Raw genomic sequence first — 25,429 nt, 5'->3', positions numbered from 1 at the left:
AAAAAGTGAGCAAACTCTAGCACTCACCTGCTTTTGTACAAACTACAAGTTAAGAATGGTTTTTACATTCTGAATAATTGCGGGGGTGGGGGACAAAAGAAAAATAATATTCAGCGATGTACAAAATGACATGAAATTCAAACTTCAGTGTTCACAAATATTTATTGGAACGCTGCCATGCCCATTCTTTGAGGCATTGCACACGGTTTCTTCTTCCACATAATCGGTAATTACTAAGAGAACATATTCGCCCCCTCCAAATCAAAAATACATATGATCTAGCACTTTACAGATAATTTACCCATACCTGGTCTGAAGTTGAAGCAATGTTTCTTTTACAACCTTCTCTTGGAAAAACACAATTAATATCAACCTATTATTGGCTACAGCAGGCTCTGCAGAAGAGCTGACTGAAATGGGGAATTAGAGGAGCCCAGCCCTTCTCAAATGTATTTGCCCATACAATCTTTTATGCAAAGAACTTGCATGAACAACCTGTAGAACACAGTGAGCTAATTCTTCATCACAAATAGAACACCAAGGTCCAGAAAAGTTAACAAAACCAACCTTTAGGAGATAAAATTATAGAACTTTCAACAGATAAATAAACAAAGAAAATGTGGTATGTATACACAATATTACTCAGCCTTAAAGAAAAATGAAATTATGTCATTTGCAGGTAAATGAATGGATCTGGAGAACATCATGCTAAGCAAAATAAGCCAATCCCCCAAAACCAAAGGACGAATGTTTTCTCTAATATGCAGATAATAATTAACAATAAGGGGGAGGGGGCCTAGGGAATGAAAGGAGGAGAGGGATATGAAGATAGTAAGGAGAAAAGAATGAATTGGACATTATTACCCTATGTGCATATATGATTACTTGACCTGTGTAATTCTACATCATGTACAACCAAAAGAATAAGAAGTTATACTCTACTTATGTATGATGTGTCAAAATGCATTTTACTGTCATGTATAACTAATTAGAACAATTTTTTTTTAAATAAAAAAGTTAAAATTGTAAAATTCAGCTGAGCTTGGTTGTGCACGCCTGTAAATCCAGCCACTCAGGAGGCTGAGGCAGGAGGATCATGAGTTCAAAGTCAGACTCAGCAATTTAGTGAGGCCCTAAGCAACTCAGCAAGAACCTATCTCTAAATAAAATACAAAAAAGGGCTGGGGATATGGCTCAGTGGTTAAGTATCCCTGGGTTCAATAGTTTATCTCATCTGTTAAGTGATCAGTTTTGACTAATAAAACAAAATGAACCCCAACAACAACAAAAATATTCTCAGACACACAAAAGAAACTATACTTAACAGTATAAACTTAAATGTTCATATTACTAACTATAATAATATTAAAAGTTCAGGGGCTGGGGTTGTGGCTCAGGCGTAAAGCATCGCCTAGCATGCGGGTTCGATCCTCAGCAGCACATATAAATAAAGGTATTGTGTGCAACTACAACTAAAAAATAAATAAATATTTTTAAAAATAACAATATCAAAAGTTCAATGTAAAAATACATTCCATACAGCTAATAAAACTTACAATCAAAAAGATATAAAGAATTAATATAAATGAGACTAACATAACTATAATCCATAGTTGAAACAAAGAACTACATGAGTAATTACCAAGGTAATCATAATACGGATAAATTTGTGACATCCATGAACTAGCAACTACCAAAAGGCAATCTGCGCAACCAAATACCTTTCATTTTGTGTGTTAAAGGCACATAAATAAATTAAAACTCCACTGCTGGCAGGTCATGGGGTAGAAAACACATTTATGGGTGGCTGGTGGCACTCTGAATTAATTGTTATCCTGAAGACAATCTGGCAATATGCAGTGAAAGCCATAAAACTGTTCATTCGTCTCCTCTGACCCAGCAAGTCCACTTTGAGGAATACACCGTGGGGAAACAACTCAAAAGGAAAAAGAGTAATTGTCCAGAGACAACTTCATTAGTGCTGCTTGGTGGAAGAACAGCAGCAATGCACACACCTAACAGCAGGAAGGCCAACATACCAACCAGGCTGGTGAGGCTCTTTAAAAATGGTGAACGTGAAGGCCTGAGCTGTGAATCACATGCACCTAAAACTTCATACACATAAACATCCATGGGGTTCCCAATCCCATCCTCTCCTCTTCCAGCCTGCCCTTCCCACCAGAGACACTCAACATAGGAACCTGGGAGCAGACCTCGATAATCCCTTTATCTTAAATCCACCTGGTCCCTCCTACCTCACCATAGGTAAACTCTCTGACATCTTCAGAGGTCCTGTATGATCTGGAACCCTCCTGCCTCTTCCACTTGAATCCAAGGCCCCATTCACTGAGCACACTAATCACAACGACTTTCCTTCCCTTCCCTGACCATGTGGGCTCCTTCCTGTGTTTGGGCTGTTCTACATGTTGTTCCCTCCCACAGGCATGCTCTTCCTCCTGCTCTATGAATGGTTGCTTCTCATTAAACATCACCCCTTCTATGAACTCCAAGAGGAGAAGACTGTGGATAAGTTTTCACAATCGTATACCCAGATTCTAGTCATGCCTGACCATTAACCGATGTTCCATAAATTTTATTAAATAAATGAAAAATACAAATGTATCTCTGTAAGAGAACAACAACAACAAAAAAGGCTACATACAGAAAAGCAGAACACAAGCAAATACATACACACTGGTTTTAACCATACATAAATGTTGTCAAGGACCAGAACTGAATTGGTAGGACACAAAGATAATTTGTATCCACTAGGATCTTTGAGTTTACCAACTTAAGTTAAATGTTCTAAAATGTTCTTTCTTAATAACTCAAGTATTCTTGAGTTGAAGCTCAAAGTATTGAGGGTTAGCCCAAGCTCCAACTACCCCTAAGTTGTCTAGAATGAAAGCAAAGAGTTAATGTAAAGCAAGATCTTTCTGGAAATCATCCAACAATCATTTATTGCTTAACTACTATGTGTTAGGACATTGAGCCAGAAACACAAAGATGATTAGCACATTGTCCATGTTCTTAGAAACTGGTGGAAGAACAACATTGGCCCCTGAACATGAGGAAAGAAAGACACACAAACTTTGCCCATTCTATAATTTTTCCTGAACCAGTATTATGATTTGGATCTGGAAAGTTTCTCAAAGGCTCATGTGTTACAGGCATGGTCCCCAATGCAGCAATATTCAGAAGTGGAGCTTTGGGGAAATGATTAGATCAGAAGGGTTCTAATCAATGGCTTAATACATTGATGGGTTCACAACTGATACCATTATTTGGAGGAGGTAAAACTTTTAGGAGTGGAACCTAGTTAGAGGAAATAGGTCACTGGGAGCGTGCCCTGGAAAGGTATCTCTTCATCCTGACCTCTCTTTCTCTCTGCTTCCTGTCCACTATGTGCTAAGCAACCTTGCTCCACAACACCCTCCTTATCATGATGTCCTGCCTCACTTCAGGCCCATAGAGTGGGGCCAAATTACTATGGACCAGAAGTTCTGAAACTGTGAGCCAAAATAAGTCTTTCCTTCTTTAAACTTTCTCAGGCATTTTGTCACAGTGACAGAAAACTAATACACATACACACACACACAAAAAAAAAAAAAAAAAAAAAAACAGGTACACAAGATTTAAATCCAAGAGGAAAGACTATGGACTTCTAGACATAAAAAAGGAGCTTGAGTTGGATGATAACCAATAAAATTATTCTGGGAACCTGTTACCATTTGCCTCCCCAACCCTTCTACCTCTCCTACTTTTCATTAAGTACAGCTGGCCATATCTAGAAGAAATTAGATAACGTTCTTGTCACAAAGGTTCTTCAGGAGACCAGAATTCCAACTCCTTTTCCAGGACCAGCAATTAAACAACTTCCTCTCACCTTTTGCCTTTCCCTGATGGACTCAATCCCTACAATCTACAAAGAGATATATTTGAAAGAGGATGCTACCAGTGTGATCAACTGCACACACCCAACATTGGTGGATCCATTCAAATCCCAGAGTTAAACCAGTTTCTAAGAGACCTAAAATAAAGTGAACAAAGGAAATATTAATAACAGATGGTACAAGCCAATGCACTTACCCTATACAAATAATTAAGCTGACAGCAAGAAAAAAAAAAATCTCCTAAAAGGCCCTCAAGTACATGGGAAAAGTGAGTTGAAACTACATTGCTAAGCAGAACCCATGTCACACTGTTACTCACTAAGCAAATATTTTTCAAAGTGACCCAAGTTGCAGGAAAGCAAAGCATTCATTCCCTATTTATAACATTTCAATTTGCAGGAGTAGCTTTCCATCTTAACCATGGCACCACTGCCCGTCAGAGTCACACCATAGGAAAATGCTTGCCAGTGGTTCCACGCCCTCCCCTTTCAGTCCACACACAGGTTACTCTTACTACTAGTTTTGGCTAAACTTCCAAGTACCATCATGGAGCAGAGCTGCTCATCAGAGCATGCTCAACTTTCTGGTAAAATCATTCCTGTGAGGGAAATGAACAGAAAACAAAATTCTAGTGAATTCAAGTGGCCTGGCCCCTACCTGCAACTTGGCAGAAAGAGCAGGGTGTTATGAAGCCACACTGACCTAGATTTAAATCCTCTCTTCAGCACTTGCCAACAGCGGGAACAAGAACCCTGTTAAACCTCACTCCCTTGTCTGTAAAATGGGGTTAATGCTACTACCTTGAGGACTTGTATAATTTACTGAGATGGTTTGTAGAAGGTACTCAACAGCAATGATAAGCACTCAGTAAATGAAGACTAGTGCCATCCATATCAATGATTAACATTAATAGGCATTTTCTTGTCCCTTTCCTCAGAAGCCTTATTGAATTCAACTGCTTTTATTTGATTCCAGGACTCATGGACCTGCTCCCTACCTCTCTTCGAAATCCATTAAGCTCATGTTCCTTTTCCCAAAACAGACAGATGTACAAATGGTGCCAAACAACAGAGCCACCAAGAAGTTCTGGCAGCGAGGGAGAAAATGGAAAATTATATAAATATTAGATAACAAAGACTTGCTGTGACTTAGCTTAATAAACCTTTCCTTTTGTTTTTATTTCTTTGTTATTGTTTTTTTAGAAGAGTCTTAGGTATAATTTTCTAATATTCTAAAGAGAAGATGAAACTACCTAGTGCAGCACCCTAATGACCCACCCACGTCCTGCCCAGCCCCACACCTGCCTGAGACTCCTCTGTATACATTATTCCCATCACTGCAAATATCTGTCCTCTCCAAAGCCAGGACACTGATAAGAAAACCTTACTGGTGACCTTTAGTGACCCTTAAGAATGGTCAGGTCACTACTGCTTTGGATCAAATATCAGTGATATGTGGATCTAAACATCAGTGAGCTGTAGGTCCTGCCTATGCTCATTGACACCTACTGGGTTCCTCTCAGGTTGTACCTTCTGCCTGAGTTCTGTTCATCTCAGCTTCAGGCTAGAAATAGAAGGTGGTAGGAAAGCCAGGTGGCAGCAGACAAGCCAATTTAAGATTCCTGTTGATTTTTTTGGTATTTGACAAATTTAAACACTGGAGAAAGGCCAGGATTCATTTATGATCACACCCTTTATTCCTAAAGAACCAAAGCTCGCCAACTACTACTGCATCAGCCACAAAGTTCAGCTTCCTGCTGACACTAAAGGGGAATTCGATTTGGGGAACCAAGCTGAGTCCTGTTATGGCTTTGCTTTGGTTGTCATTCTGTCAACTAGACAGATCTACATCTAATGGTCCAGACTAAGTCTGCCCATGTGACCAAAGCTCAGAGATAATCAGACATGTGACCAAAGCTCAGAGATAATCTTGGCTCCTCTTTTCACAGAAGAGAAGCACCTGAGGTTGCCAAGAAGTTGCTGGTGACCTGGCATCACCGCAATTTGCCAGGCCTGTTTGGGGAAAGAAGGCCAGAAGAGAATTAGCATTTACTGGAAAATACGCATAGCTGTTTATGCAAGGAAAAGTCACTCGATTCATACTGGTCCCTGAATAGTCTGATGATGCATTTGACCATCTCCCGTCACAAAAGAAAAAAAAAATTAATAAACTTTACTTAAGCCAATTATTGTTTACATGTTTTATAAAGCTCCCGCTGAGCAAGCACAAAATTAATGGAGCTTCCAAAGAGACTTTACCTCTCATCTTGAAGGATGGAGTCAAGTGCAAGGTTAAAGTGTGAGGAATGCACATTGTGACTTATAAAACAGATGCACATGGACTACTCACCAGGGCCAGCAGAGAAGCTCACAATACCTTGCTCCTACCCAACAAAGACACACCTGGAGAAAGTAACTCTCTACAGATTATCCCAGAAAATATGGCATTCACGGTGCTTCCCATACCCAACTTGATAAACTTTGACCAAATTTAGCTATGCTAAAATACGTGATGTCAGCAGTTGGTGGAACTCTGCCTATTTGGTTTAGTTTAGTTTTTTTTTTCATCTTTAATTAAGATAATATACATTTCATTATGAGATTTTTGTTGTTGTTGTTGTTGTTTTGTTGCTTTTTTGCTGAGGGGTGGGGAGTTGCCAGGGGTTGAACCCAGGGGTTCTTAACCACTAAGCCACAACCCCAGCCCTTTTTTATTTTATTTTGAGACAGGTTCTTGCTAAATTGCTTACAGCCTCACTAAATTTCAGGTGATAGCTTTGAATTTGCAATCCTCCTGCCTCAGCCTCCTGAGCCACTGAAGGCATGCACCACCACACCCAGCTTGTTTGTCTTCTTGAGGAATTTGTTTGTTCATGTAGTTTATATACACTGGAGGATGGTTTGCTTATTTTGGACTAGACTGAGGCAGATTTAAACATAGATATGCCTTTGGGAAGTTCAAATGAGAATGCTTGAACCCATTCTATACATTTTGGCTACAGGTATGACTCATGGGAAAGTCAGAATCCTTCATTCCAATACAAGTTCTGGGATGCCCATTCCTCCCAATTCCTGACTTCCCATAAGTCACTTTCCCTACTGAAGCTGACTGTGTTAACCTCAAATTGGAAGTGTTGCCTTTCTTGGCGTTTCAGACTAACAGCCAAAGTTACTTCAGGTAACTTGAAATTTTAACATCAATTATATTTTGTGTATTATCCTGAGTCTAAGACGTTATCCACCAGTTCCAGATAAGGAAGTGAGATCCAACAGCAGTACTGAGGACCACAGATGTTTTGCAGATCATACAAGTTGTACCTTTGTGGCAAGACACAAATACCAGTTCATTTCTGGATTACCACTTCCTAGGTGGGTGTCTCATTCAGAAAGGGTGTTCAATGTAGGTTTGTTTGTTAACATGGGGTCTCACTAAGCAAATAGTGAGACCCTTTCTTATGGAAAAAAAAAAAAAACAACAACTCATGATGTCAGGTGTGGTAGCACACACCTGTAAACCCAGAGACTCAGGAGGCTGGGGCTGAAGGATTACAAGTTCAAGGCCAGGCCTGGCATTTGAACGAGACCCTCAGCAACTTAGCAAAATCCTTTCTCAAAATGTAGAAAATAGAGTAAAAGACTGAGTATGTAGCTCAGGGGCAAAGTGCCTCTGGGTTTAATACCCAGTACCAAAAGAAAAGAGGGGAAAAAAAGGAAGTGTCATAAAAATAATGACAATAACAAAGACTGTCACACCAAAAGGGAGCTATTTGACCATTAAAAGCTATAATCAATGTTTAATCAAACCACCCCACATCCTCCAGTACTGGGTGTTCTGAGTACCTCACAATGTTTCCCTTAGGTACCTGGTATCTATCATTTTGATTGGTCCAAGATTCCCAAAGAATAAATAAATTCCACAGGACAACGTAATGAGATCATTATTTCACATGTTAAGTTTGTCATGGGCTGGGGTTGTGGCTCAGTGGTAGAGTGCTTGCCTAGCATGTATAAGACACTGGGTTCGAGTCTAAGCACCACATATAAATAAATAAAATAAAGGTCCATCAACAACTAAAAAATATTTTTTAATTAAAAAAAAAAAATCTTATCCTGAGGAGTGGGGCATGTAAAGGGGGGATGGAAAGGATAAAAGATTTCTTCCTCACCCTGGTTGAGTGCTATAACACAGTCCCTGATGATCCCTAAAGAAGGAAACTCAATAATCATCCCCCAGGATGACAGGGTCAAACTCCCACCATTCCATAAGTTTAAGCAAAGTCTTTTTATTATAGTTAGCACCAGAACAAGGAATCATGTGTTGGTTATCACTTTGAGATTGCCTCTAAATCCCATTATAAATTTCACTGTTATTGTCCGGTCTTACCAATCCAGTGTACGAATTCGGGTAAGCAGTTTATTGATTAAAGCAAAGGAGCTGGACCCTTTCTTGGTTAGTTAAGACCCTACTCTTTGACTACATTGAGACCTTCCTTTAAGCACCTATCTCATGCTAAAAAGTCAAATAAATGAATATTGCATAACACAATTACAATTCAGTGAGTGAGTGGACTCTTTGAGGACTATTATACTCAGATGTATCGGAAGCACTCGGCAAACGTGGTGGGTTACAGTAGTGGGTCTAAGGCCTTAAAGAGGGAAATCCACTAACAGATCTAACTACCAGTGTTAGGATAGATGTTTCCATGGACGTCCTGCGTTTCTATGTCCAGACTATGGATCCAGATTCAGTGCCCCAAGAACTTCCTTTCCTGCTAAACACACTTGTTTCAAGGATACAAACCTGGGTTGTGCCATTATTATAAATGAGCAGAAAAGAGTCTCTGTAGGGAGACTGGGACTTGCCTCATTATAAATGCTAACAGCAACAAACTTTTCTTTAGTTTCTCCCTTCCCCTTAAAATACACACACACAAGGAACCAGAGTGTCTGTAGGATGAATTCCCAAGCCATAGCAACAGCAGTGCCCTGGGATCTAAGCAGGTTTTGGCTGGCCAGTCAGCAAGCTCTTTGGGGGAAGGAGACAGCAAGCCTGTTTTTCCCTTACACAATATTGCCATGAAAATAGCCTCTTTTTTGTTGTTGTTGTTGTTTTTGTTAGGTTTTTAGCTAACAACCTCCATCCTCTATGCAGGGATGAAAGAATGGAAAACTTATGTTGGCTTAAAGGTCTGATTTCATCCATTTCTTCCATTTAATTCACTCCTTCACCCAATATTAGAAACAAGGGTCAGGGACTTTCAGGGAAGTTGTAAGTTTTGGGTCAAGAATGTTTTCAGGCTTTGGTCAGACAAGTGATGGAGGACTATGCAGAGGGCACACCCCAGGTGTGGATGCAGTTTGGGTGCTGAAGGAGCCTGCATCACCCTGCAGGGTCACCTGCCTAACCACAGGTAAACGAAAAAATGGTAAAGACTGGAGGAAATAAATCTTCCTTTATGTAGATCTCTTTTCCCCTCCCCCCCTTCCACCAACCTGGTGCCAGCATGCTGGCTGGCTTCGCGGGTATGCTTTGAAGGCGCCTGAGAGTGAAGGTTTTTGTTTTATTTTTTTGTTTGTTTTATTCAGAAACAGACCCACCCGAGCCAAGTAGGAGGAGAGAAGAAAGATGGTAGAGGGATGGAGAAAGGGACGGCTTGTGCCCTGGAATGCACCCAGCGGAAGCACCCTGAGGTCTCCAGAATCCGACGCGCACCGGTACCACTCTCCCACTGCGGTAGCATCCCGACATGACACTGCAGCTGCAACAAAGCGGCTAGCCGTGGGTGCCCTATACTGCAGCTCCGGCCCCACACCATGCGAGAAGGAGCAGCGACGGATGGGTTGCGGGGACGTCGGAGTCAGGGTAGATGTAGAGGGTGAGAGGTAGGCCAAGTAGGGAAAAAAGCCCTGAAATGCGCAGGAAGCCGGGCGGCCACCTCTAGCGCCTCCTCCAGCGCAACCAGACAGCAAGGAAAACAATTCGCCTTCATTCGCAAACCCTAGCTGAGCCCAGAGCCCAAATGACCTACTAGGAGCCCTCAGCTATGTTGGCTTCCCTGGCAACCCTTCCACCCCAGCTAGTTCGACCCAGCATCTCCTGCATTAGCAGCCGGGGGACCCGCCCCGTTCCCAGAGAGCGGCTCCTGGTGCTCCACGCAGCCGCCACCCACGGTACCCCCGAGCGCTCACCAGGAGAAGGGAGCCCACGATCATCGTGGCTCCAATTCCGCCGGCGATGCGGCTGCAAGAGGCGAGGGCGGTGCTGCTGCTCGCGGAGGTCCCCATGGCTGAGCCGGGGGCTCGCAGGGACGCCCGGGGCTCGTGGCCCCACGGCAGCTGGAATCGGCGGCTGCTACTGTCCAGCGCCGCATCCACCGCCGCCTCCCGGGCCGGGAGCCCATCTACCTCCAACACCCCATGTGCACTGCGGCAGCCAGGCAGCCGGGCAGGGGAGGGAGGTGGCAAGGGAGCTCTGGAGGTGCTCAGCACCTGCCCAGCGGCGCGGCCGCCCGGGCTGGGAGAAACAGCCGCGGCTGCAGCCTGCGCCTCCCGGCGCTCTCCTCAGACAGCGGCTGCGGAGAACCAGGGAGGAGGGCTGGCCCAGGGAGAGCAAAGGGACAACTTCCCATAGCGAAGCCTCCAGCCACTACCAGACACTCTCCTCCGCTTCCCAGACTCGCCGGCAAGGGACTGAGTCGGGTGGCGGTTGAGCACGGGGACACACGTGGTGGCGCCGAAGGGGCGGGGAACCGGCCCTTTGTGATGTCACCCGGGAGGAGGTCGGGCTCTTTGTGCGGTCGGAAAGGGAAAGGCGTTCCAGGTACAGCAAGGAAGGAGATGGCGCCCCTTGGCGTTCGCTGAAGAAATCGCATTTGCTTGTGGAGCCAGGGGACGCCCTGCGAAGTCATGCACACCTCTGATCTAACTTCTTTTTTCTCTAAGATAATTCTAAGTAAACTATTTCTCCAGCCGAGAGCTTTCTATTGTTTTTGACACAATGATTTAAAACAGCCAACGACCATACAGTAGATTCACTGCAAGACAAAGAGACAGTGGTTCTCAAACTGCTGTGCTTTGGGACCTGGGGGAGAGTTTAAAATATTTATGGGTTGATTCCTGGATAATCAATATCTCCAGAGATTCTGACTTAATTGGAACAGGATGTGGCCTGGTCTGGGCATTGAGATTTTTTTTTTTTTTTAAGTTCCCCCAAGTGATTTTAATATCAGGTAATATTTGGGCTAAGGAATGCAATTAAGGAAATCCAAACCAAGAATTCCAGACCCTGAGTCTGGGTCTGGGATGGTCTTCCACAGCATCAAACTTATTGAAATTTGTGGACAGATGCATTTTCCTAGTTAAAGGATTTACATTTTTCAATCAGATTACCACAGAGATAAGAAACATTCTCCACACCACCCACCCTCCCAAAAGAATGTGTTAAGTTTTTCAGCTGAGTTCCCAAAACCTTGGTTGGATATGGTTATATAAAAGGGAGGTAGCATTCTGCTTAATTAGTAAAAACAACTAGAGAATTATCTTGAATGGATGGCATCTTCCACATTCTGAATGTGAGAGAAGACCTTGTTTCACCTGGGGGAACGGTCTCCTGACTGTGGACACCATTTCTAGTATGGGTCAGCCATCATCTGCACACTGACAGCATCCAGCTGCTGTATGGCAAGGAGAGCATTAGACTGAAATGACCCATTCTGCCATCTGATCCACACAACTCAGTTGTGAGCTTTATGATACTGGACTCATTCTAGCTTTCCTGGCCCCTCTTCCTTCAAAATAAATATATTTTGATTATCTTCTTCAAGACCCAACTCCCAGTGATCCTGAAGTTAATATACTAAGACAGAGGTCTTCTTATAGGTTAGTATGTTGTCGTCCCTTGATTCTTCATTCTATGCATACTCTGGAAGAAGCTGAAACCTAATACAAGGATTAATTCCAATCTAATCTTTAAACATCTGTCACTAAAGAAAAGGATTGTCCATATTGAAAGGAAAAAAAAAAACACATAATATATGAGCTCGGTGAAATTCAAAGAAATTCTGGAAAATATCTCTCTTAGAGAGTAATATTTGGACTTGAAACTCTTGTTTCCAGAAGTTCAAGGAGTAAGAGCAATTTTCTATGTCTCCATGTGTAACAGTATCAATAATGTCTTCAAAAATTCAAAAGACTGTTTACCACTATCAAGATTTTTTTTAAAAGGTATTCAAAGGGAGTAGGGTTAGGAGCAGTTTTTAGTTAGTCTATTTAACTTCCCATATCCAAGCTTAAATTTCTCAAGGTAATATCTGGTTGAGTTGTTCCATAGAGTTGGGTAAGTCTGAGTTTAGAGTTTGGGTTACCAGGTAAGTATGAGGCATCCTTTCTTAATTATTCATCTTCTTAATGCCCAAAACATTTTTGTAAATATTTCTTTTTTACTTGTAGATAGACATTATAACTTTATTTTGTTTATTTTTTTAATGTGGTACTGAGGATCGAACCCAGTGTCTCACACATGCTAGGCAAGCACTCTACCAATGAGCCACAACCCAGCCCAAAACATTTTTACTTCTGTTTGCATCACTTTCAGATTTCATTACTTTCTAATGTGACATTGATCACATCAAGCAGAATTTTAATATGCAATTTAAGAGGTAAAAACAGTTACTCAATCCTGTTTACTTCTAATATTTAAATAATCATCCAATTATATAAGTGATAAATCAAATGGAACTGGGTATTGTGGTGCACACCTCTAATGCCAGCAACTTGGGAGGTTGAGACAGAAGGATAGCAATTCAAAGCCAGCCTAGGCAACTTAGGGAGACCCTGTCTCCAAATTTTAAAACTGAGGTGGGGCAGGGATGAAGCTCAGTGGTAGAGGACCCCTGGATTCCATCCCCACAAGTCAATCTTTAATACATTAATAAATTATGGATCATTTGAATCTTGAATAATTTTAATCTAAATGGGGTATAAAGCTTTATTACACTGATTTTTTTAAAATATTAATGATTTTCATTTCATTTTGTAAAAATGTTTCAACCATTAGTTACCTCAATATAGTCACATAGATATTTATTTTCTGAGAAAAGATAAAAATTCAATGATACATAAGGAAGTTTTCTTTCCAAAGAGCAAGGAAAGAAAAGATAGGTGTTGATGAATTATAACTAAGATCAAAAGATTTAAAGCAAGAACTAAGTGGCTTTACTAAGACTCTGAACTTCAAATTAAAAATAATGAGGAAACTTTGCTGGGCTTTTGGTAAGGGAAGGATATGATCAGATCTGGTTCTAAAAAGTTCATTTTTCTGGATAGGCAGTGTAGATGGGTAAATCAAGTCAGGTTGGATCTAGGAGGCCAATTTTGAGTGAGTCTGGGAAGTTGAAGACTGTCACCTGAGGATTACTGTTTACCAAGATGTAGAGCCACCCCAAATAGGCCCCCAACTGAGGAAACCATGATTGGTTCCCAAGTTTCCAGACAAAGGGGGAATGAAAAACCAGCCTCTCCCTCAGAGCAAAGCCTGTCCAAGGAAGGGACATGGCCTTTGTCCTTGGAAAAACCCACAGAGCACTCCTAAGCACATTCCCACTCTGCTAAGTTGTTTATCTACAAATAACAGGAGAGATCTGCTGCGCCAGGTGTCCCTGACTCAGTCAGGCTAGGTGGAGATCCATAGCAACTCCCTAGCAGCCACCAATCAGCATGAGACAGGGAAATACCTGGCATGCCAGATGACCCTCCCAGTAGTTTATGGTGGTTGATAATGTGTTGGGAAACCATGTAGTTCAGCACATACACCCCTCTTGGCTTAAACCAATCAGTTCAAATGAATACCCCTTTTGTACTGACCAATCACCCCTACCCAACTTGTTCCCGCCAGTGAATGTGCTAATCATGTTTTAGAGTTGTTATTTGATTTTCCCGCGGTGTGTGATGATTTGCTAAGAGATGCTATGATGTATGTGAAGTCCCTGCCTTCTCCAAAGACTGTATAAAACTGCTCCAAACCCTGGGCTTGGGGCCTCTCAGCGTCACCAGTTGCTGTGTGTGCACGCAGAGGACCGAGCTAGCTCGCAATAAAGACCTCTTTGCTGCTTACATCGGGAAAAAAAAAAGTTCATTTTTCTTAGCAGGTGAAAAAATAATTTATTGTAGGACTGAGAAATCTTTGCCATAAAATCACTCTATCTCCAAACCTCCATCCTAACATTGAACCTTTTCTACTTCTGCCAATGTTGTACAATTCTTCTAGTTTCTTGGTCTCATATTCAATGCTAATACTTCATTTTCCTTAGTACATCAGTGTACTTTTTCTATCCTTCCATTTTTTTCAGTTTTCTCCAACTTTTATTTAAAGAATTGAAAATGTATAACTAGACACTGGAGAAAGCATTAGTGTTACCATCTTGCCTTGAACTTTTTCTCTATTCTGAACACTTTTGGAAGTTCTAGTAAAATTTAAATTTTTAGAAATGTAAATACGGTATTCCCCCCTTATCCCTATACTCAGTGGGTGCCTGAAATTATGGATAGCATCCAACTCTTAATATACTATGTTTTTTCCTATACATATATACCTAAAATACAGCTTAATTTATAATCAGGCATAGAATGAGATTAACAATGATAATTGCTAATAAAACAGAATAATTACAACTTAATAAAAGCTATATGATAATAAAAGCTATATGAAAGTTGTCTCTCTTTCAAAATAACTTATTGTACTGTATACTCCTTTTGCTGGTGATGATGTGAGATGACCCAGTGTCCACCTGATGAGATGAATGACATAGGCATGTGACATAGTGTTAGGCTACTATTGACTTTCTGGAATATACAGTCAGAAAGAGGATCACTGAGCGTTGGAATTGTGATGTTGCAAGTTGACTATAGATAACTGAAACTGCAGAAGGAGAAACTGCAGATAAGGAAGGGAGGACTAATGTACTCACTTTTCAGAATAAAAATAGCATTTGTTCACATTTTAAGGAATGATTGCTATATAGCCAACTTCCTGAGCTGAGTTATGAAAGAATGGCAGAAATTTGACAGGAATAAGTGTGAACACACAAAAGGTGTAAGAGTCATCTGAAGCCAAGCTCAAATAGAGGAAGAACATGAAACATTTCTAAGCAACAACAAGATCATTTAATTTTAACACACTATAGATATCTACGTGTCCACTGTGTGCTGGGCACCATAGGTTGCTGCAGTGATAATAAAACTCCATCTTGCCTTTGAAGGGCTCTCAGTTTCTTCTCAGGAAAGGGTAACACTGATTAAAATAGTGCAGTTATAATACAGGTATGGGTAGTAACAATTGCCGTTGTCCCCCATACATACCTATTTTCATCTGATCATGTGGCTGCCCAGGATAAAAGAATACATTTCCCGCACTCCACTGCTGCTAATTATTACGTGACTAAAGTTCAGTCCACGCAGAATTGTCATGTGAACCAGCTCTGGGAAGCCTCCCCATTGGCTTAGTCCTAGTTATCCATCACCCATCTTATACAATGTGACACTAAGAACTGCTAATTCTAACTCAATCAATTCTAATTTGCTGCTATCTCTATCAGTTGTGCCTCCTGCCCCTCCTGTATCGGGTATATCCCTTCTTCTCTAGTCTAGGCCTCTTGCCTTGATTACACAAACCCCATGATTGGTTTCCCTGCCTCTAATTGTCCCTAGATCTCTCAGTCCTACAATAAATCATATTTGCTAAGAAAAATGAACTTTTTAGAACCTAGATCTGATCACATCCTTTCCTTACCAAAACCCAGCAAAGATTCCTCATTATTTTCAATTTGAAGTTTAAATTCTTTGTAAAGCCACTCTCTTTTTTTTTTTTTTTTTTTTTTTTTTTTAATACAGGGTCTCACTGTTGCAGTGGCTGGCCTCAAACTTGCAATCCTGAGTAGCTGGGATTGCAAGACATGTGCCACTGTGTTTTAATCATTTTAATTTCTCCATAGTCAAGATTTGAGATTATTTCTCCAGCTCCTTAGTAAATATTTGTTGACTGAAACAAACTTGGAAATTTTGGCAAGCAGTTGAATATGTAACACATCTGTTGTATCTTTCCATTGTCCACACCTGAATTCAAATATCCTGCGTTGTGTTACACAAACAATAACAGGTTTAATCTTGAGTATCACTAAAGTGCTGTGTCCAGGACTTGGATTAAACAATTTGTCCATGGCTCTCTTTTCTTAAAAGAACTCATTTGAGAACCCGCTGTTCTTTGGTCTAAGAAGGAATATCAGCCATTCAGCAACAGATTGCAAGATTAAGTGCATGAACATGAGTTTGATCCAGTCTCCATGGTGACGTACTACAAAGACAGCACCCTTGGATAAGATCAAACGGGGATAGAATTGCAAAGTGGGCATTGTTCCAGAATCTTCCTTCTTTCTTGGATGATAAAGACAGGATGATTTTAAAAATAAGATAGCCAATTCCTACCAGAAGATATGACACATCTGTCTAACTCCCAAGAACAGTGAAGTAATTAAATTATTTCCCTTCTCTGAGGAAAGAATCTGTAAAAAGTATAGCACTATGGAAAAAAGGAGCTCACCTGCCATCGCCTGTCACCCATGTGCTTAGGAGCCCACTCCTGTAATTTTTCATTTTGTCATAAGCTTTTCCCACTCATAGTCTGAAATCATTTCTTAGTTAATAGGAGAGTTCATGAGGAAAAATAGATCCCATTCATCACCCCTCCCTGTTCTTGATATTCTTGATTTAATAGTTTAATCAAAAGTGAGTAGATTTGGGAAGCCACCAGATGTGGGTTCAAATCTCCATTTTACTACATTAATTGGGTAGGTCTGAGCAAGTACCTCAATCTTTATGAGTCTCTTCACTTGTAAGGAAGTTAAAAAAAAAACAAAACTATCTCATAATGGCTATATGAGGAACAAATGAGAAAAAAAAATTTAAATTCTCCTCAAATGGTTTATTCCTTAGTATGTACTCAATGAATCAATTTCCCCTCTGGAATTCCTTTTAGGGAGGATAATCTTTTATAAACTCCTCTTATTGAAGAATAAACATTGCACTGGAAAGCTTTAAATGTCTTCAGATACATTAGAATTTAGAGAAAAACACTCAGATTAGCTACAAGGTGGTACTAGGAAAAGTATAATGATGAGGAATCCTAGTTTCTGAACTTGGCTCTGGCATTAAAAGCTGTGTGACTTTGGACAAGCCCCTGTACGTCTCTGCATCTGTTTGGCATTTTAAGCTTCCTCATTCACAAAACAAAAGAATGGACCAAATTTACCTTTTCTTTTCCTTTCTACCATCAAAGAGCTAGTATATTAATTGGTTCATGTGGGATCTTTTCCCCTGATACAAGCAGTATAGGCCATTCAAAGCAGGATGGGAGAGAAGATTGACAAAGGCACTGTTTGAGGAGGGGAACGTCCAAGCAGACATTGGGAACTGTGGGAGGATCATGGAGTTGCTTGTCTAGTCTGGGACCTACAGAATCACTGGGTTCTCCACCCTTCTCACTTGTTCTCTCTGACTGATCTTTCATCTACTCGGTCATCAAACAGTTACTGAGGACTTGATTTGGACCAGTATTAAGGTGTGCGGTTGCAGATAGAACACTAGGCAAGGTGTGCCTTCCAGAAGCTTACATCAAAATCAGATACAGTGACACTGCCTGTAATCCCTGTGCCGGGAGAGGCTGACAGGAGTATCAAAAGTCTGAGGCCAGTCTCAGCAATTTAGCAAGGCCCTCACCAACTTGGAGAAAAGTTGCAAAGTAAAAAATAAAAAGGGTAGTTAAGCACCCTGGGTTCAATTCCTGGTAAAAAAAAGATAAAAAAGAGAGAGAAAAAGGCAGACAGGCAGGAAGGAAGGAAGGAGGAAGGAAAGAAGGAAGAAAGAAGAAAATCAGATACATGAGATAGCATACATGGAAGCATATATCACAAATGGTAATTTAGTATGAAGACGTGTGACCCAAGCTATACATGTATAGGACAGAAAATGACTGCTGAGTTTGGAGAATTTGGAGAAGGGTAAATAGGTCGTTTCTTGAATATGGAGAAGATGAATGGATAAAAAAAAATGTGGCCAAAAATTAAAAAAAACCATGTGGCACATATACACAATTGAATATTATTCAGCAGTAAAAGAGGATAAAATCATGGCATTTGCAGGTAAGTGGATGAAGTTGGAGAAGGTAATGCTAAGTTAAGTTAGCCAATACCAAAAAAAACAAATGCCGAATGTTTTCTTTGATATAAGGAGGATAATCCACAGTGGGTTAGGGAGGGGAGCATGGGAGGAATAGACAAACTCTAGGGCAGAGGGGTGGGAGGGGAGGAGAGGGGGCATGGCGTTAGAAATGATGGTGGAATGTGATGGGCATCGTTATCCAAAGTAAATGTATGAAGACCTGAATTGGTGTGAATATACTTTGTATACAACCAGAGATATGAAAAATTGTGCTCTATGTGTGTAATAAAAATTGTAATACATTCCGTTGTCATATATAAAAAATTAATCTTAGAAAAAGAAAATGTATATTAGAAAAAAACTGGTTGGGTTTCTGAACCAAGCAAATAAAACAAGCAAAAGCACAGAAAACAGGATAACACTACCATTTGAAACTCTTCAGCCCTGCTAAGTCTGACCTGGATGTCCATCATGACTTCTGGTCTATCTACCCCTCCCCGCTTTGTTGTCCCACTTCGATTGTCACATCACATGCCCCAGAACCATCTAACAAGCCGTACCCCATGGTACCATCTTAAAAGATTCAAGCAGTTTGGCACAGCCTGGCCTGAAGGTTTCAGATCTTCCCTGTGAAGATCCATCATGAGTAAAGACACTAACAGGGCTGTATGCCACCCACCCAACATGGTCCTCACCCCCCCACACACACGGCAAGCATGCTTTTTTCTTTTACTTCTCAGTGCACTCAACCTGGTGTCTGCACTAACCTTTTTCGGCTTTCAAATCCTCTGTCCGCACCTGGGTCCCTTCACTCTCTTCAGATAATCTTTATGATCACGTTTCTGCAAAGCCAGCTTCCTCCACTTCCTTCTTGCAAATCTAAGCCTTTCTCCCCTCCCCCTTCTCCTTGTCTTTCCCTCTTCTGTTTCACTGGTTGGGGTGCTGGTCCTTCTTGCCAAGACTGAGGCTACCTCTTATGATCTAGGGCTTACAACTCTTGCCTCCTCTAAAATTGTGCCTCCTTTTCCCCTTGCATCTTAAAGAATCTCTTTCCTGATCTTCCCCATAAATAAGATGCCTGGGTGACCTCATCCTTAAATACATTAAGAAATGCGCATATAAAAGAAGGGATTCCATATTACCTGCTATTTCTTCGTGTTATGACTTAATCTTTCTTTTTTTTTTATCAACAAAGTTTTGAAAATGTAAATTTTCTTTGTACATAGCCACTTTCTTATCTCTCTAGTTGGGTTTTTCCTCTCATCAAACCACAATCCCTACCATCTGTTCTCACTTCTGCTCCACAATCCTCCAGCTAATGAGAATCCCGTTGTCCTCCATTGGCTTCCACGTACCAGCGTTACCTTAAGATGGCAGGATTTCTGTCTCTTGTGTTTCTTCCTTATTCTTCATTTCAGTATTCTTTCTTTCTAAGATGTGCACGTTCCCTGGTGTTCTTTCTTCACCCCTCTTCCTCTCTCTCCAGGACTTCTCCTCTGCAAATGTACATTTTGTCCATCTCAGCACTGCCTCTGTCCTTTACCTCTCAGCTCTGCCCCTCTGATCCTGTCCTTCACTCAAGACCCATTTGCATTTCCAGCAATCTGCTTAGTGCCTCTTCCTCCATTTAGAATGTCCCCCATCCTCAAAATTCTGAAACCATCCTGCACTTCCTGAACAAACCCACCATTCTTTCTGCCATCATTGATTTGTTACTATGTGTTCTTCCTCATCTAGAGCCTAGTCCCCAGAACTATCTCTGACTCCTTCCTTTCTTTGCTTTCCCACACCGCCTACTTCTACTTGGCTGCTAAGACCTGCGCTTAACAGTCTCTTGTATTTTTATACATCTTTCCATTATTTCTTCCAGCAATCTAGTTGAAGGTCTTAACATTTGCCCAGTTGTACTCTTTAACTTCATAATTCAGTTGCTTCTTTCTAGTCCCTCTCCTTTTATATTCTTATAGGCCACAGTCACAATGATCTTTCTAGCTCACAACTTTGTTTATTTATCATACTTTCCCAAGAACCCTCAACTCTCCATGGTTAAAAAAAAATTATGTACAGGGGCTGGAGTGGAAGTTAAGTGCTTGCCTAGCACATGTGAGGCACTGGGTTCCATCCTCAGCACCACATAAAAATAAATAAATAAAATAAAGATATATTTTAAAAAAGAAAAGAAAATTTATGTATAGAATTTTCAATTTGGTATTCAAGGATCTCCCCAATATGACCCCAACCTCCCTTTTCTGCCTCATTATCCGTCACTCTAACCTTCAGAGAACATGAACTTCTCACCCTTACCAGAGGTAAGATTTTTGCATTTTTCTACTAAGTGATTTTGTATGCCCCATTTTCTTTGCATGGAATCTCTACCAGTTGATAACACTCATCAAGGTGCATCTGAATATTTCACTTCTATTACTTAGTTTTATTCAATTTGGCAAACATTTCTTGAAAACTTGCTAGGCAATGTGAGCTATACAATGGTGAAGAAAGGTGACATCTGCCTTCAGATACTGGTAGTAATATTGGGAAGAGAGCCACATAGATAAATACATTCCTATTTTGACACTGACAAATGCCTCACATAGAACCTGGCACACAGATTATTTAATACAAATTTGTTAGGTGGCTGAATAAGTGTTGTACAAGATGCAAACCATGAAGAACTAGTGTGCATAAAGTAAAATTTATTTCAGCTGGCAGTCCAGCTGTGAAGGCCTAAAGAAGGTGTTGGATTTCCAGCAGAGTGGAGCCTTTGCAGTATAGTGGTTAAAGTCATGGGCTCAGAGCTGAGGTTGAACTCAATGGCAGGGGACTTGACTGACACATGTGAGGCCCTAGGTTCCATTCCCAGCACTGCCCCCCCCCAAAAAAAAATGGGCTCAATACAAAGTTGGATTTCAAATTGTTTGAAGGTCCATCTACCTATTAAAGAGAGCCTGGAGCAAAGAGCCCCTCTCTTGTGAAGATCTCCACCTGTTTCTTGGGTCTTCCTGCTCTACATCCTTTCTCACATCTTAGTTCTTCCCGGCATCTCAAGACTTCCCCAAGCCTTTCTGAAGTCAGTTTCAATAAAATTTCTAATTAGTTTGCAAAGAAAAGTCTCCATATCCTAGAGAAAAACAATTTCACTTTGTTTTTTACAAAGACTTTTTTTTTTTTTTTTTTTTTTTAAGGACCAGGGATTGAACCCAGGGTCACTTAACCACTGAGCCATATCCCCAAACCTCTTCTTTTTTATTTTTATTTTGAGACAGGGTCTTGCTAAGTAGCTTAGAGCCTCACTAAATTATTGAGGCTGGCTTTGAATTTGTGATCCTCCTGTTTTACCTCCCTCTGTCTTGATGCCTTGAACCTTGTCTTTCAGAAATTGGTTATATCGCAAAAGAAAGAAGCAGTTTTCTCCTTTGGCCCACTCCAAATGAGGAACTTGACTCCATTTATGATGAAAATTAGGAGAGGATTTGGGACACTAGAAATAAAAATAACACTAATGGCAGCATGTTTTGAACATTGACTATATACCACATGCTACAAAAGTTCTTCATATTTTGATCTCATTTAATACACATAATAATTTTTTGAGATATGTATGATCATCATCCCTATGCAAACTGAGACTTAAAGGGACTTTTATAACTTGGCTGTTCACATACTTAGCCACTGGTGGAAATAGAATTTGAATCTAAGTCTTGTGGGCTTCTCAGCTCACTCCCTATCCAATGTACAGGGAACTGCCTCACAATGGTACCTTGTTATAGAAGATTCTTTGAGTAAATAGAAATTCCATCTCTTGAGTAACTTTTCTTTTTCAGTTTCTGCAAATGGTCAGGACAACATTTAAATCTTCTGATAAATGGACAGAAAAGTCATTTCATTAGCAAAAAAAAAAAAAAACCGGATCCAAAATCATTTAAGCAATGAAAGTTTAGGTAATATAATTGCCTACTCCCCAATTTACCATTTCACACATACATCCTTGCCTCAGCTCTTCAAGGGTCTTTAGTTTTTATGGATGACTAACTCTTTGGCACACTGCCTGTATCATCTGATCTCAGGGAAAAGGATTTTTTCTTGAGAAGGAATTTTCCCTTCTGATTAAAAGGTTTTTACTTTTATTCCCCACGACAATTACTACACATGGTGTTTTACACGGGGTACCCCAGAGGTCACTGCAATTTTCAACCTCAATATCTTTAAAGCTATACCTATAACACACTTTAAAAAAAAATCATTTGAAAGTTTAATTTATTTTCACTTTTTGTTTAGTATGGGGGAAAAAAAGTAATTTCACCTATCTCAAGGTTTATAGTTGAGATACCTATAACAAAAGAGAAAAGCATACACATTCATTTCATGTAAGCTTATGTGACATAGGAGTCTTCAGAGATGGAGATCCAAAGGAAATCTGGGTTTGTTTATTCTTAGGTTCACAGATGGGATTGGACAAAGCGGGCAGGAGACTATGGTAATAACATGAGGGAGGGGAACTTATCAATGTCTGTTTGTTCTGATTCCTACCCGTGTCCTCCTGACTTCAGAGATTAAGACATTTCTTTCCTCTGGGCTTAGGGTAGGCAGCTCCAGAAGGAAGATTTTCTGACCTCTTTTAGAAAAAGGTCAGAGAATCTTCAATGGCCTGTTTCAGAGGAGAAGGGCAGAAGAAGATCAGAGAGGATCTCCTGATTCTGTTGTTTTCTTGAATGCCAACATACTGTATTTGGGGGTAACATGTCGAAAATCCCATCTATGATTATTACACTCTTGTGATTTTTTTTTTAATAATAGGTATTCAGTTTTAAATTAAAAAAAAAAATTTTTTAGTTGTCAATGGACCTTTATTTTATTTATTTATTCATAAGCGGTGCTGAGAATCCAACCCAGTGCCTCACACATGCTAGGCAAGTGCTCTGCCACTGAGCCCCAGCCCAAGTTCAGTTTTAATTTTTGTCTTTCAAGTTGAAGACCCCAAACACTGGTCAAAACAACAACAACAAAAATGATTCTAATTTCACCAAAATGCATAAAAATAAAGAAATTGAAATGATACTTTCAAAGGATTTTGTGCTGTTTTTTGTAGCATGTATACTTTTGAAGTAATTAAAGCTTAACACTGAACTAAAGTTTGGGGGACATTTTGTACATATAACTATGCTTGTACCTGAAGTCATTTCCCAAGCATCAGAAACACCCAAACCTTGCTTGAAATTAGTAATTTCACTGAAATATTTAAAACATTTTAAACCCTACGTTTAACCACAATGTGGTTGTCACTTGGCAAGGCTTTCAGCCATCTCTCTTCCCAACACTAAAAGTAATGCTAAATAAAGAATTCATAAGGATGAGCACAATGGATATGTGTACCTTAAAGACACCTTTTCTAGAACTGACTTATGAATAGTGTGGGTTGAAATTTTATCCTACCTCCTTGACTATTTCACAAATAAGTTAAACTCTGTCTTTCATATAGAGCTATTTACTATTCTAAAAAAAAAGAAAAAAATACCATAGAGAGCACCACCAGCAGAACTCATCAGGAAGACATAATACGTGAACCCAAAGACAAGTTATTTTAAAATACACAATCCGAGAAGAAAAGGGAGTAGTGAAGAAAGCCTATGAGATTCATGGAACAACACCAAAAGAGTAATGTTTGAGTTCGAGAGGGAGAAGAGAAACATAAGGAGATAGAAAGCTGTCGGAAATTAAAAATGGGGGAGAGGAGGAGTACTATAGTTTCTCCCTACAATCAAAATTAAGTTGTGGTCAGTTCAAAATAACATGTTCTAACTGTAAGATGTTGTTATACTTTGGATATGAAGTGTCCCCCACACACTTCTGTGTTGAAGGCTTAGTTTCCCCAAAGTAGCAATGTTCAAAGGTGAGCTTTTGGGAATCGATTGTGCTATGAGGGCTCTGACCTCGTTGGTGAACTCATCCACTGATGAATTGATAATCTGATGGCCTTACGGGGAAGTAGTGGAAACTTTAGATGTGGGGGTCTAGTTGGAAGTAGTAGGTAGGTCATTAGGGGAATGCCCTGGAAAGGTTTATCTTCCCCCTAGACCTTTCTCTCTCTCTCTCTCTCTCTCTGTCTCTCTCTCTCTCTCTCTCCCCTTCCTGGCTGCCATGATCTAGGTGTGGTGGAATAGAGCTACTCTATTGCCATAGTATTCTGCCTCACCTCAGGCCTATAGCAATGGTGATCACTGATTATGGCCTAAAACCTCTCAGCTAAAATACATCTTCCTTGCTTAAGTTGTTCATATCAGGTATTTTGGTCCCAGTGATGAAAAACTGATTAACACAGATTTTTTTTTTTTTTTTTGTCTCATGATAACCTCCAGGCAAAAACTTGTAGTAGATACACAAAAACTCAAAACCAAGGAATCAAAACAATCCTAGAGAAAATCACTTAGCCACAAAAGAAGATAACGAGAGGAAGAAAGGCACAAAGAATCAGCAAAACGACTAGAAGACTATTAGCAAGATGTCAGCCACAGATCCTTCCCTATCAATAATTACCTTGAAAAAAAATGGATTAAATTCTCCAGTGAAAAGACATGGAGGGGCTGAAGGGATTTTTAAAAGAAAAGAAGACCCAACTCTAAGCTGCCTACAAGAGTCTTGGGAGTTGGATTTCATAAGACAGTTTCTAAGGTTTCTTGCTTTTACAACTCCATGAATCTAATAAAGATATAAAAAGAAACATGTTACTACAGCATGTTTCATGTTATAGGAATTTCCCCCACATTAAGGGAGATGAGTTCTAAGAATTTAACCCTTCCACTTATGGAAATTCAGTGAATATCAAAACTCTTAGTAATTAATATGGCAGCAAGAGAGAGCCTATAAGATGGACAGGGTGGGGGGGGGCAGGTAAGGGATGAAGAGTGGAGAGATAGGGAAGTGGAAATCTGCTAAGGACACAAGCTGAGAAACAGAGTGGGCTGAAGCAGTCGGGGCTTAATTAGGAGGGACTGAGGACTCCTGCTTTTAAACTAGACTTAATCACATTATTTGAGTGTATGTAATGGGTCTGGTGCCTTTTCTCCAAATGATCTTGACACATGTCTGCTCAAATAAATTAATGTTTCTATCTGGCTCATTGGGTGGGAATGACAAGGGCATATGCTGACCAGAGGACAGGGGGAAGGCACAGCAGCAGAAAAAAGAAAGGCAGATCAGTTGGAACAAGTTGTAGTGTTCTGCGCCGTAGAGAGCAGGATGGCTGCAGTTCACAATTTATTATGTATTTTGTAAAGAAGTAGAAAAGAGTTCCTAATCTCACTGCACAAAGAAATGATAAATGTTTAAGGAAAT

General features: G+C 40.4%; 1 protein-coding gene across 1 annotated transcript in view; it reads right to left on the bottom strand.

Annotated features, from left to right (window-relative positions):
• Window positions 1-10,591, bottom strand: part of Tnfrsf21 (TNF receptor superfamily member 21) — a 68,777-nt gene extending 58,186 nt beyond the window's left edge. Inside the window, exon 1 of the mRNA XM_076858612.2 lies at window positions 10,082-10,591. Within this exon, the coding sequence (XP_076714727.2) occupies window positions 10,082-10,177 (96 nt within the window). The 5' untranslated portion in view covers window positions 10,178-10,591. The remainder of the gene's footprint in view (window positions 1-10,081) is intronic.
• Window positions 10,592-25,429: the final 14,838 nt, after the last annotated feature.

Source organism: Callospermophilus lateralis, chromosome 6 (genome assembly GCF_048772815.1).
Source record: "Callospermophilus lateralis isolate mCalLat2 chromosome 6, mCalLat2.hap1, whole genome shotgun sequence".
In the NCBI taxonomy this organism is placed as follows: Eukaryota; Metazoa; Chordata; class Mammalia; order Rodentia; family Sciuridae; genus Callospermophilus; species Callospermophilus lateralis.
The sequence above is the reverse complement of the archived record's forward strand: the minus strand, read 5'-3'. Positions and strand labels throughout refer to the sequence as shown.